This window comes from Arvicanthis niloticus, chromosome 6 (genome assembly GCF_011762505.2).
Source record: "Arvicanthis niloticus isolate mArvNil1 chromosome 6, mArvNil1.pat.X, whole genome shotgun sequence".
Taxonomy (NCBI): Eukaryota; Metazoa; Chordata; class Mammalia; order Rodentia; family Muridae; genus Arvicanthis; species Arvicanthis niloticus.
The window spans coordinates 66,183,188-66,197,424 of NC_047663.1; the positions used below are offsets into that span (position 1 = coordinate 66,183,188).

The following is a 14,237-nucleotide window of genomic DNA, read 5'->3' on the forward strand; positions in this document are numbered from 1 at the left end:
TGGGAAAGCAGAGCAGTACAGCAGGATGATGTACACAGCATTGGGAAACAGGTTTCCATGGTAGGATAATGTACACTGGGTACCAGGAGGGATGATATATACTGGGTTGGGAAGCAGGGTGTCATGGTGGAATGTATGTAGGCATGTTCACCTCATTGTGGGCAGTAAACAGGAAAAAGGGAATGGCATGCCAATACCTTCTTCAAGTGCTCGATCGCAAAGACCTCATTTCTTTCTTTCTAAGCCTCAAAACACAACACTTCTCTTTGTTTGGTGACCTGAGACGTCACCCTCAAATCTTACCCACAACCCACAAGAGACATTAAGGCGCATTTTAACAAGTATGACATATATAAAAAGATTTCCTGAGCTAGTAAGGTGCTGTTTTGATTGTGAACTTGGGGTGCAGATTTGGCGGCACACGAATACAATTCCAGCAAGTAGGAGGCTGGAGTGGAAGCGCTAAGTTCCAGACTAGCCTATACCACCTCGCAAAAACAAACAAACAACAAAGGCAGAGTGCAAACTACAAATCAAGAGAACTGGGCATGGTGGTGCAGGCCTATAATCCTGAAGGCATAAGGATAGTCACATTTGTTTGAGTGTCAGGAATTTGAGGCCAGTCTAGGCTAGGGTGAGACCCTGTCTTCACACTAAAGGAGAGGCATTCCATCCGTAGAGTACTTGTCTTACAAGTTTGAGGACCAGAGTGTTCAGATCCCTAGAATCATGAACACATTTGTAATCCCAGTAATAGTGGGATGTGAGGTGGGGGGCAGGTGGATACCTAGGACTCTCTGGCCAGAGAGCCTGGTTTGCATAGCAGTTCCAGGTTAATGAGCCGCTGACTTACACAAAAAAGTGGAACGGACCTGAGGAATGATACCCAAGGCGCTCTCTCTCTCTCTCTCTCTCTCTCTCTCTCTCTCTCTCTCTCTCTCTCTCTCCAAAAGGAAAAAAAATATGTAGAGCCAAGCTTTAAGATCAAATGACAGGAAGCCAGGCTAAGGCTAAGTAAAAGTAACCCTTGGTGCTCAGGCTCAAACAAAGCAAGGCAGAAGCCCCAGCTGCTGCTGAGTTAAACATAGCATCCATATCTAGAGATGCCTGGACTCCCCTGTGCTGCCCACTGAGCCCTTCCACAACAACAGCCCACCACAGACTTCCAAACATGCAGCCATGCTCCATGAAGCACACAGCCAAGAAAAGGAACCCATACAGCAAGTTAAAAAGATTTATTGCCAGACTAGTCTTCCAGTCCAGAACCTGGGCTGTCCGAGGAGGCTCAAGCACTTGTCATGGTGCACCCTGATGTGGGATCCACTCCCTTCATGGGACCCCTGTTCCATGTGGTGGCTGCTGGGGATTGAGGGGATCCACTCCAGTGTGAACCCCTCTCCCCTGATGGTGATGGGGCTCCAAGGCTGGCACAGTGCCCAGCTCTCAGAGGCCACGTAGACCTGCTCTGGTGTAGGCTGAGCCCTCTTTGAGGTCAGGCACCAAGGACTTGACCTTGAAGGGGAAAGAGATGAAGCCAAATCACCTGAGACTGAGAAGATGAACAGGTGTGAGAAAAAGCTGCCACCTGTGAGCCAGAGATGTCCCCAGACGAGTCCATGTGGCCCCTGTGGCCTGCATAGTATACAAAAACCAATTTGTTTCCAATAGTTAAAAATTCTAAGATTTCATATAAAAGTCTGGGTTTGGGGCCTAAGGAAGAAAAATGTTGTAAATATCTGGCACCATTCCTTACATGGCACTTACAGGTCACATTGGACTGCACCTCTCCAGGACTAGATATGCCACTCCAGACCTTGGCCACCTGGCACCTGAACATAATGTGCTATTGGGGTTTTGGTTTTGTTTCTTGTCAGGTATAAGGAATGCCATCCCATTCTTGAATGTGTCATGTCAAAAAAGGACAAAAAGTGGACATGGCTCCTGGAAGCAATTGCTGTGGCTCCCTCCGTCTTCCATTTGGCCCTACAGGTACCTGTGCTTTACTGAGGTTAACAGAGCATGCCCAACAATAACTCTCACAGGTTTCTGTCACGTGCCACCCCGCCTCTTCGGGATCTGTCAGCCCCAGTGTCAGCTAGGCAAGTTGCAAAGAGAATGCAGTTAATCGCGGAAGTTAATAGGGGGACAGACCTAAGACGGACTACCTAGACCTCTTTGCTGGAGGAGAGGTTCAGGGTGGAATGAAAGATTAATACTGTTATCCTGGTTTTAAGTTGGTGACTAACACGAAGAGGTGGGGTGAGCATAACTTCAGGAGGCCCAGGTTGGGCCAGTGTGAACTTAAGATTACCAAACACGTTGGTTCCCATTCCTCGACTGTTTTGGACATGAAAGAAACTCTGAGAAGGTTGGTAGGGGTGCAGAGGAACATGGCTTACAGCCCAGCAGATGTTGAGACCCGCCTGGTCCATCCTCCCTCAGGTCAGGTTGCAGTGATTTGCAGAGAGGGTAAAGAACTGTAGGAGAATGGAGTTAGAAGCAGGCAGGACTGGGCCCCAGAACACAGAAGAAGAGGCATGCCTTCCTGGTGCCCCTTCATTCTGTGGTGGCTGCTGCCAGGTTATTTGCCCTTGAGAGAGACGGCAATCTTGATGCAGCCCAGGCGCTTCCCACCACTGCTCAAGATACTCTGGATGCGGTAGTTGCCTGTGCTCAACCAGCTCGGCAGCTCCAGGTCAGGTACTGTGAAGTTGCTCGTGGGCAGTGAGTAGGTGCCCTGAAGGGAAGAAGTGAACCGGGGTCAGGCTGGCCTACTGCTCACAGCCTACAGCTGTGATCTCCCCCCACCCCCTTTTCCCATCCTGCTAAGATCCAAGAGTGGTACTGTAGCCCTTTTCCAGGCTGAGTATGAAGGGTACCAGTGGTCACATCTAAGCATAAAACTGCTCCATTCCACACCAAGGCTCCCAGCTCCCAAGATAGTGGTTTTCATATACCCAAGGAAGCAATATGCAGACCGAAAAGGCCACACCCACTCTCCCTCTACCATAGAGGAGTAACACTAGTGCCTTGACACCCCAAGTACTCACTTCCTTGAAGGGACAATGGCAGGGAAGCCCCAAGGTGTGCAGGGGCTCTGGGCAGGGTTCTCCAGGAGGGATGCATTCGTCTATCATGTTACAGACATTCTCGTAGCTGCAGCTGCCTAGCTGTTCTACGCATGGGATCTTGACCCAGAAGCCAGCTACTTCCTTCTCCACGGTGAGCTCCACCTGTCACAGGATTAATCAAGATGACAGTGTGAGCTCCAGGGCACACATTCCTGCTCCTGCCTCTTGAAGTTTCATCTCATAACCAGCTGCAATAAGGCTTGTAGATGAATCTCAAAGTAATCCCCCACCCCATATGTTTCCACTGGTTTGATTCTTTGAGACAGGGTCTACATATGTAGATCAGGCTGATCTTGCAGCCATCTCCTCTGTCCCTTGTTCCAGGATACTATTAGGAGAACAGAAGGTTTAGCTGGGGGGATGTTCTGGCTGAGTCCCAGTATTCAACCTTTCCTGAGCATGTGGTGGGCACTGATCACCAAATGTGAATGTCCCTTCTCTCTGACCTACATACCATCTTCCAGTTGTCACTATCCAATGACAGGAACCAACACAATGGCATCACGCTAGCTGGATGACTGTGGCACATGTCCTAGGCAGGCTTCTAAGCCCAGTCTTAGCTATAGAATCTTTCTGTTGGTTGTTCCTGATGCATATTTTCTGTTGTGCCACAGATGATACAGTTATAAATGGAAATGTAGCTAGGTACAGAAATGAACATCTGAAATCATGGTAGCCTGGAGAAAAGGCAGGGAACTGAAAGTTCAAGGCCAGCCTGGTCTACATATCTAGACTCTGCAACAAACAAACAAACCAATGGAAATGGATAGGGAGATTCCTCTGAAACTGGTCTATGGTCCTTATTGCAGCTGGTCACAAAAGCTGAATGACCTCTCCAGATAGACCCAGCTGGATGAGAACTCTAGAAAGTACTTCCCACTGCCAAGCTACCCTGATCCCACTCCTGTTCTAATGACTGCCTACCTGACCAAGGAGAAGCAGCCAGGACTCCCAAGCAAAAAGCACGGTTGCAGTTGGCACGTGCAGAAAACTAACTATACTAGTTGCCATGCATGCCAGTTGTCTCTCAGAGCCATGTCTGTGTCCCACCAAAACCAGGAAGGGAAAAATGCAGAGTGGTCAGTGGGAAGTTGGCACTCCACACGTGATTCCTATGGATGTTACAGGAAGGAGTGTGTGTGTGTGTGTGTGTGTGTGTGTGTGTGTGTGTGTGGCCATTATACCTGGCTTTTTACATAGGTTCTGGGGGTTGAATATAGGGCCCCATGCTTGCACAGGAAACATGTTATCAACTGAGCCATCTCTCCAGCCTGGAAGCCACAGCTCTCGGATCCCTTTCAGCTCAGATATGCTAGCGACCCCTGAGTCTTAGCCATACTAGGTCTGGGGGTTTCACCTTTGTGTTGTTTGTTTGGATCTTTGTGTGTCTCAGACAGACTTTTATGTGGCCCAGGCTGGTCTTACACTTGCTGTGCAGCAGAGAGTGGCCATGACCTCCTAATCCTGCCTCCACCTCCCAGATGCTGAGATTAACTACAGATGTGGGCCATCACCCAGGCTGGAGGAATAAGTACCATCCCAAGATTTATCTCTCTGCTTCTGAGAGATAAATCTTGGGATGGTACTTATTCCTCCAGACTCCTCTAGACCCAGACTGCTGCCTGAATCTTCAAATGCCCTAGAACAAGAAGTATAGGCTGTCTTCTTCAGGGCCGAGAAATGGTGGAGGCAGCAGCCTGAATCCTGTGCGGAGCTGAAGCTGTTTGCCTCCATGGCCTGCTCTGCTAACGGGAATCCATCCTGATTGCACAGTGACCTTTCCTCTGGCCTGCCTCCTCTGTTGGGAAAGTCTATTCCTCCTCAGATCAGGAACAGCCAGAGGGCTAGTTCTGCCCCTGAGGGAGTCAACTGCCTTCAGTCTCTTACTTCCTCAGCCAAGAGTGGGATGGTTTATACAGTACTTTCTTGTCTTTTGTGAGGTCCCACCGAGGAAGAGTGTACCTGGCCAGCATGTAAGAGCCTCAGGATACAAAACCTGCCAGCTGCTTCACATTCCTCTTCTCTCACTTAGCCAAGGTCCCCAAGAGGAACCTGAACCAGTCACCATCTAAACAGGAGTAACTGACTGACAGTATGAATTTCTATGGGGTTTCCCCATGACTGCTCTTCCCCAGCCCAGGACCTGCATAGCATTGGAAGCCCAGGGCAAAAGTCACTGATGTCAAAGGCTAGTTAGTCCCTAGGCAGCAGCCACAACCTGTCATTAGGGGATTACAGACAATGTCTCCCAGCCATCTCAAACCAAGGCCAGCAGGGCTCAGAAATATGTCACCATGTATCCTCTGCCACAGCGTTTGTCCACCTGGCACAACTAAACCAACTCCTAAAGTCCACAGGCGTGCCCTGCAATACTCTAGGCCTGCACGCTATTTTCTGACACCAAGCAGCTGTAGGCCTGTTCTGCAGGCCCCCTTCATAGAGTGTATCCTGCACGGATGTCTTCTCCTTCCTTTTTCATTTCTGTTTGTTTGTTTTGTTTGAGACATGGTCTCACTCTGTAGCTCTGGCTGTCCTGGAACTCACTACATAGACCAGGTTAGCCTCAAACTCACAGTGACCCACCTGTCTCTGCCTCCCAAGGGCTGGGATTAAAAGTATGCCCCATCATTCCCAGCTCTAAACCAGAGAAACGGGGCACTACCAGCAGGACCCGAACCCCTGCCTTAGGTTGACAGGCACTTGCTAAGGCCCTTGGCAACTCCTTCCTAACATGGGCCACTGCTCCTCCACATGGATTGAGCTGTGTCTAGATCACACGAAGATATCCACTAGTGTCAAACACCTAAAACTCAGCTGGGCAGCAGTGGCACACACATTTAAACTCAGTTCTTGCTCAAGTGATGCCTAAGACGCAGGAACTGTAATTAAGCCCAACAGTACAGGGTGGTCTCCTACTGGCCGTGAGACTGAGCATGCCTTGAACTCCTGAATTTCCTGTGCTATAATTTACAAGCATGCACCACCAGGCTTGGCTCCCAAATTCTTTTAAATGATCTAAACTTGTTCTAGAATAAGTCTGGACCAGAAAGAGACTGCAGGGCATATAAGAGCATCTTAGAAAGGAGGGGATTCTACAATGAACCACAAGAAATCTTTACCATAAAATAAGAAAATATACAAAAACAAACACAAAACTGGGCAATGGGTGGGAATAAGCTAGCATTCCCAAATAGATAAAGAGCAAGTGAACCGTGAAAGAATCACTCGCACTCATGAGGGATGATATTAAAGACTGGCCTACATTCAGACTCTTAGTGTCAAAAATTATGTGGGAAAGAAAACACAGCTATTAGTGTAGGTGCAAACCTGGTTGACTGGAGACATTTGGGCATTGTCTATCAAAAGAGCTTTTAAAGCATGCATCTGAGCCAGCAGGCTGCCTCGGCGGGTCAAGGTGCTTGCCATGTAAGCCTGGCAATCTGAATTCCTGCTCCAGAACCCAACAAAAAGGTGGGAGGAGAGAACCAACTTTACAACTTTGTCCTGTGATCTGTACATGTTCCCTGTGTCCTGTGGGTCTCACCCCACATATCATATGCAGACACAAGAATAAAAGAAAATATTTAATGTGAAGGTACATAATCAGGAGAGTATAAATAAATCATTATTATAAGGACAAATTCTAGCCAGCATGGTGTCTCCCAAACTAATCACATTGTCTCATTAGAACAACAAGTGAAGATTCTGGGAGGATCTGTAACAGCCAACAATGACCAGCTCCTGAGGAGTTAGACTAGGAGAAGACATCTAATAGAAGCCAAGCATGGTGGCACATGCCTGCAATCCCAGTCCTCAGGAGGTGATGGCAGAAGGATCAGAAGTTCAAAGTTATCCTTAGGTACTTATATTAAGTTGTAGAGCAGCCTAAACTACATAAGGCCCTGACTCATAAAAAACAGAAAAAAAGGTTGGGGACATGGCTTTGGCAGAGTCCTCACTTAATATGTGTGAGAGGCCCTGGGGTCCATTCCAGGTATGGTAGGACACCTGTGATCTGAGCACTGCAAGGGTGGAGGCAAGAGAGCCAGGAGCTCACAGCAAGTTCAAGGCCAGCTAAGGCTACATAAAGCCCTTGTCAAAACACACATACAAAGCACTGCTTATTTTCATATGTATTTTTTAAAAATAAATACATGCAGTATGGGTAAAGGAAATAGCATTAGTCATTCAGCTGTGAGAGTCTATGTTGTGGTGGCTCATGCCCATAATCAAACTGAGGCAGGCAGGCCTGCCATGAGTTCAAGGCTAGCCTGGGCTACAGAGTGAGACCCTGTTTCAAAACAAAAGAAAATAGCCTTATGACCCTGGCTAATGGCTATGCAACAAAACAGCACAGAGGAATCCATGGCGAACAGTAGGCCATCATATCTAGAGCAAGTATGAGTGAATCCCAGCTGACACCTGGGTTCCCCTTCCATCCCATTACACTGAGACTCTATGATCCCGCCAGGTAAGTCTGTGAAGTCCGAAGTCCTTCACAACCCATGAGTATGCTTCTCCTACAGTGCCTGCTGCCTGCCCACTCCCAGTTCATCTTCCTCCTAGCCTGGGGCTCACCTTCTGAGGAGAAGTGAGGGGAACGCTGGTCTTGCCCTCAGCGCTGACGATCACATCTCCAGGAACAACAATGGGGTCAGGTTGGAGCGTGAGGCTTTTGATCACTGCAGGGTCCTTTCCTTCATCACAGTTATCCCAGGAGAAGCCACCAAGTCGGGAAGGCTAGGGACAACCAGACAGCCAAGGAGAGAAGTGGAGGAAAAGAAATGTTTCAGCATACAAGAGTTGGAGTCCCACTCATTCCCCTCTGAGCACCACGGTAACACTTGCACTTGTCTGACCCAGTCTTCAGGCAAGACGCCAAAGTGTGAGGCCAAGGTCCGTTATATCAGACCATCAACTTCAAATAAGGGAGTTGGGATACAGCTCAGTTAGTAGAATGTCTACCTGGCATATCGAAAAGCTTAGGCTCTATCCTTGACTTGGCACAAACCCAGCATTGTGCATTGGCAACGCTTGGGAGGTGGGGTCAGGGACATCATTTATGGCCATCTTCAACTACATAGCCCATGTCAGACCAGTCTGGATACACAAGATCCTCTTCTGGGGCAGGGGAAGAGAGACTTGGCCGGCTGTGGGAGTGTAAACCTATCATAATGTAAACACTCAGGTTAAGGCAAGATGATTCTAGATCATTCTGGTCATTCTAGATCAGCCTAGACTACAAGGAAAGGGAGGAAGGAAAGAAAGAAAAGGGAGGGGAGAAGAGAGGGAGTGAGGACTCACCCCTAGCTAAGGAAGTATTGGCGGCTGCAGAGAGGAGTCATTATTCCTTGAGGGGGTTGTGATACTCAGAGATAGCCCATGCCCGAAACCATGCACCTATGAGCAACACTGATTGGACTCAATGGGTTATTAAAAGAAGAGAAGATAACAATGGCAGGCAGGTGTGCTGGATTGAAGGGGAATGTGGAACTGGATACAGTATAGATACATTGTATACAAGTCAATAAATTAAAAAAAAACTTTTTAATAATGGCATTAACCTCACTTAGCTTTGAGAGTACCTATCTGAGCTCTGACCCCACCACCTATGTCTCTCCAGCCAGCTTTGGGAGGCCACCACAGGACAAGCTCCTGAAAGAGTCACCTTTGTAGTCCATGCGCATGAACCTGATCATGCCCCACCTCATGTCCAGTCCTAGGTCAGTAACAATGGGGAACAAGGAGAAACAACAGTAACCCAAGTCTTACTGTCCAGGAACAGGACCCACAGGACAAGATCTACAGGAGGTCCCTCAGTGATGAGCAATGACTTTCTCATCTTACAAGCACATTCTTACTCCTCTGTCGCAAACCACACCATATGCGCAGCGTGAGTCACCCACCACTCCTCTACAGAGGAACTTCTCAAATCTTCCTCCACGTGACCTAGATCCAACTCATGTGACCACCAACCCCCAGAACCTTAGGATTTGGAATTTATTCTACACCTGTCTCTGTCTGTCTGTCTGTCTGTCTGTCTGTCTCTCTCTCTCTCTCTCTTTCCTTCTCTCTCTCAAAATCTCTCTCCCTCTCAAAACACACTCACATGCCCCCAAAGACCCCTTGCAAGGGTCCTCAGCATTGCCATTATCTACACACAGCTTTAGAAAATCTGCCAACCCTGTACCCCCAGCCTGACCTCCATCTTAACCCATCCTTAGCCATCCGGACCCAGAGAGAACACTTGATCCATTGCTAGACCCCAGCTTCTCTCTGCCAAGCTTTGGAATTATGACACAAGAAGATGTGTGACCCTATTATTACCGGAGGCATTGTACATGACCCTTATGACACAAGGCTTGGCACTGTCTTGGGTCAAACATTTTAAGGTGGGTTCCAAGCATGTACACTTGTGACTCAGCTCCAAGTCCAAGTTCAAGAAGGGACAAGGCTAAGAGTTCTTCTGTCCTATGGAAAAGGGACACAGAGTCAGTTCAATCACCCATATGATCTACTACAACACTAAAGGAGACAGGCATGGTGACATATACCAGTAATCCCAGCACTAGAGAGGCTGAGGCAGGAGGATCTCAAGCTTGAAGCTTGAAGATCTGGGCTACATAGTGAGACCCTGACTTCAAAAAAGAACAAAAAGCAATCTAAGACCAGTAAGACCAGCACGGGGCACATGCCTGTAATCCCAGCACTTGTGAGACGGAGACAGGAGATGGCTCTGAAGGTCACAAAGTCATCCTCAAATACACAGTGAGCTCATAACCAACCTGGGATGGGGGAAAAAAAAGCATCACAGGAACCTGGGACAGGTATGGCTTTGGAGTGCCAGTAAGGAAACCTAGGCTCCAGCCAAACAGACCCGTGTTGAAATCACAGCCTGGCACACACACTGGAGTCCTGATTTCTGTTTTCCATATCTTTTAAGTAGAGGCATTTTTATCTTCCTCCCAGAACTGTTGCAAGGTGAAAAAACATACATAACAGCTTATGACATTGTGTCAGACACCAAGCATGAGCTGGCTCACTAAAACACAGCTATGTGCCTCCCTGGCCTCTGTTTCCTGCCACCAACTCCATGAGATCCCTGTAAGCCTGTTAAACTCCATGTTCAAGCTTCTTGGCATGGACCTCTGATTCCTGGGATGAAAGGCCACACTGTGACTAAGAAAGGCAGGGCCAGGGTAGGTATCAGCAGGTATTTTGCTCAAACTTCATTCCATAAGTATTTGTGGAGCAACTATTTCAGGCCCTGGACTGAGGGCTATGTAAACAATAGGAAGCAGTCCTGCCCAGCCTTGTGGAGCTTACAGTCTAATGTAAATAAGTGTTACCCAGGCTGGCAGTGTAACTCAGTAGTAGCGAGCTCGCCTAACATGCCTAAGGCCCTGGGTTCAAACCCAAGTACTAGGGGGTAGAAAAATGGAAAGAAAGAAAAGAGAGAGAGGGAGAGAGGGAGGGAGGGAGGAAAGGAAGATCAACCACTGTGATATGAGTGCCGGAAGGTGATGTAGAGTTAACTTAGGTCCTACTCAGGGTGGTTGAAAGGTGACACTTAAAACATTCTTCCAGGAAACAAACAAACAAACAACAACAACAAAAAACATTCTTTCAGGATCAAAAGTCAGCCATCGATATACACTGAGCACAAGCAAAGGCCCTGAGGTAGCAGCTCAGCTGGCTCCAGTACTACAGAAAGGCCAACAGGTTAGACACGTTGGATGAAGGACCTTGCTGAAGCTGGAAAGATAGCAGTCTCATTTATCGATCATAAGCCCTCATAGGTCAAAGAGAGCAAAGTGGCGGTGGTGCAATCGAACATCTTAGAAAGAAAATAGCCGTGCTTGGAGAAGAATGAACTGGGGAGGAGGAGAGGATGGTCAGAAGCTGAGTGAAGGAATGGCTAAAGTAGTAACCTGGGCTGCCAGGATAGGAGGCTGCTTTTCCCAACTCAGCAGCCTGATTCACAGTGAGGATTACTTTGGGCTCAGGGAAGTTGCTGGGGTGCCCATTTTAGAATCTTCCACCCTCTCCCATCACCCCTTCCCCCAGCCCTAGGGGACTTCCCATAAGGTGGGAGCACGAGCAGGGCCTGGGCAGTTACAGCTGTGAGGCATTCCAGCAGTTGAGTCCAGGCTCATGGGAAAAGGGAGGACAGAGGTCAGCAGTGTGTATCTGGAACCTGGAAGATGCCATCCCCAGACTAGACTATAGGGACAGGTCACAGGCATGAGTTAAAATCACCCACCCACCACTACTGCTCTCACTAACAGATGCTAGTTAACCCCTGGTCTCACTAGCAGCTGCCTCCAGCATGTTAACCCCTGGAGGTTCAACTTCCTCATTTATTAAGTGGGCTTAATTATACCTTCTGTCAGGGCGATGGCAGAGGTAAGAAGTCTGTACACAAAAAGCAACAGGACTCAACTCCTGAAGGCAGCCAAGCTCATTTAAATTTTCTGCCCCCCCCCCCCCCCCCGATTGAGAGGAATGAGAAGATGTGACAGGGATGGCAATAGGGAACCCCAGAGCAGGTGCTGAAACAGAGAGAGGACATTCATGGGAAACCGATGGGACCCAAATAAAGCCTAATTTATTAAATTAAATTAAATTTATTAAAGCCTAACAGTAACGGATCTACACTGGCTTCTTGGTTTTAACAAGCACACTGATAATATGGGATGCTAACAAAAGCAATTAGGTAGATACACAGAACTGTTATACTATCCTTATAAAATATTCCAAAATTAGACGATAGAGGCAACAGCATCAGTAGTTCAAGGTAGTTATTAGCTACTTACAAGAGTCTTAGGCTAGCCGGGACTACTGAGACCCTGTCTCAAAAAAAAAAAAAAATTTTTTTTTTCTTAAGAAGAAAAGTACAAAGCTCAATCTACAGCACACAGTGATAATAAATGACACCCACTATGCAACATAGAGGCTAGTAAGTGCCCAGCACAAAGCCAGCCATATCTGAGTCACCACAACCCAGGGTCACAAGACCAGTCAATGATACAAGAAGACCACAGGGTTCCAAAGACTCAGTCACTCACTGGCCACTGCAGACTCAAGTTCTGCACCCATAAGCCTCTAGAGAACATGGAGATGACAGCCAGTAAGGTTCAAAAGTGTCACTGATTAATCTTGAGGAAAGTCACTAATGGCCAAAAAGGGGTTAGTGCCTACAATGCCTAAGTCCCTCCAAACTGCCTATCTGAGCTCCTAAAGTTTGGAATGGCCACAGGTAAAGCATACAGGAGAAATAGGAATATCTGCAGGCCTACTGCCTCTAACTGGGCTCCACCTCACAAGGCCGGCTGTGGAGCCAAGACTATCATCCCCACACTAGGAGACATCAAGAGACAAGTTGACTGGCCTCTGGGACAGTGAGGTCAAAAGGTTCTTTCTCCTGCATGTAACATCTTCCTGCGTCTGACCAAACAAGGCCAAGGCCATACTGGCCCCAACTTTACTCTTCTTTGGGATTCTGCAAACATCTGGTTCATGAAGCCCTCACCCTATGCTGACATCACACACATTTTATACACCAAGGCTAAGATGGTCCACAACACCTTCCCCCTTTATCCAGACAGTGCTGACAGGAGGATTCTGAAGGATCTGCACTTTTAGACCACAACTAAAGGCAACAACGGGACTGGGCTTTTCCCTCAGAATGACCGAACTTCCCTTTCCCAGGGGTCTGTGTAGCACGGGAAATGAGAGACGGGGAAGTGAAAGACTGGCAGGAGATGGAGGGTCTTAGTGGCTCACAACCAGGTGCTTTGGAATCAGGTGCTGGCCCTCAGTCACTTGGTAGCCAAGTTTAACCCCCCTGGCCTGATTCAACCCTCCTACCAGCAGGAAGACCTCAGAGCCAAGCAGAAAACAGAGAAAGGAGAGCGGGGTATGCAACGAGTCATAGGCTGAGAATCAGGGTCTGGGGCAAGAACGTTCGCATCGCTGCTCTGCACCCGGAAAGGACAGGACTATTCGGAGGAGAGGAGCCCCTCCAGGACAATCTGGACCCATCAGTCCCGTGATGTCGCTGAAGGCCTGCTCCAGGATCGGGGGCACTCACGCGCTTTGGGCCGAGGCGCGCAGGGGCGACGGGGCCTGCGATCAGCAAGCCCAGCAGGAGCAGCAGCGGTACAAGATGCATGGCGACGGTCCTCGAGGTGGGTCGAGGTACTGCGACTCACGGGTGCCTTTATAGCCAGCAGGCTGCTATTGCAAAGCCTGGCTGCGCTCAGCGCTCCGCCCCGCGGGGCTGAGATTGCAGGCCCTAGGCGGGACTTCTCCGGCCACGCCCCAAGTACCGCCTGCTTCAGCCACACCCTCAACGGCCTACTGCAGGGGCAGAGCCAGCGGAGGAAGGGGCGGAGCTGAGTGCTGAGTACAAAGGAGGCTCGGCGAAGAGGCGGGGCCTATTGAAGGCGGGGCTGAGGGAAGGGGCGAGACTAAGAGAGCGGAGAAGGGCTGAGCGCGAGGGGCGGGACTGCGTAAGGGGCGGGGCTAAGAGGCGGGTGCTAGGGCGGAGCCGAATGCAGAAGCAGGGCTCAAGGCGCGGTTGGGTGAGGGAGCTTGGGGGACGTGGGCGGGGCGGGGCGGGGCGGGGAGGGCGGGGCAGGGCGAAGCTCTGGAGTGTGTTTATCGAGGTTCAGTTTTTTTTCTCCCAGGTTCTTCTCTACAGAGGGGCAAAGCTCTCTGACAGTTTCCTGCTTCTATGCGCCCTTATTGTAACTCCTGGCGTCTGGTTGTTGGCATTTAACAGTATCTAAAGCGCTGCCAGGACCTGAGAAGCGATTGCGCCTGAGGATGAGATTAGGGGATGGGGCGCTTAACGCCATCTGCAGTCTTTCCATTAGACACCAAAGTTTACTTTCCAAAGTACAAACAAAATACCAGAAATGTCGACAGAAAGAGCACACACTGTCACCGTGGTCAGGCCGACGAGTTCGAGACCTCCACTAAGGCCAAACTGGGCTTCGTTGCTGAAAAGAATTTTCGGACTAGCAGTATGGTGAATCAGAGTTAGCGATTTTATTAAAAAATATAGGTTTAAGCATGAGGTTTAAGAGACAAAAGAGCGCC

General features: G+C 48.9%; 1 protein-coding gene across 1 annotated transcript; it reads right to left on the reverse strand.

The window, feature by feature from the left end:
• Positions 1-1,220: 1,220 nt before the first annotated feature.
• Gm2a (ganglioside GM2 activator) lies at positions 1,221-13,417 on the reverse strand. The gene is made up of 4 exons (XM_034507505.2): positions 13,225-13,417; positions 7,710-7,871; positions 3,051-3,233; positions 1,221-2,737 (listed from the first exon to the last, which is right to left on the reverse strand). Exons 1-4 carry the CDS (start codon positions 13,303-13,305, stop codon positions 2,582-2,584), a joined length of 582 nt encoding a protein of 193 aa, XP_034363396.1. The 5' UTR covers positions 13,306-13,417; the 3' UTR covers positions 1,221-2,581.
• Positions 13,418-14,237: the final 820 nt, after the last annotated feature.

Bases quoted from the DNA above. Each gene is read 5' to 3' on its own strand.
- Gm2a (XM_034507505.2), bottom strand. From the start codon at position 13,305: ATGCATCTTGTACCGCTGCTGCTCCTGCTGGGCTTGCTGATCGCAGGC. The intron at 7,872-13,224 runs GTGAGTGCCCCC...GGTTGTCCCTAG, and splicing joins CGCGCCTCGGCCCAAAGCGC to CCTTCCCGACTTGGTGGCTT. The intron at 3,234-7,709 runs GTGAGCCCCAGG...ATCCTGTGACAG, and splicing joins CCCTCACTTCTCCTCAGAAG to GTGGAGCTCACCGTGGAGAA.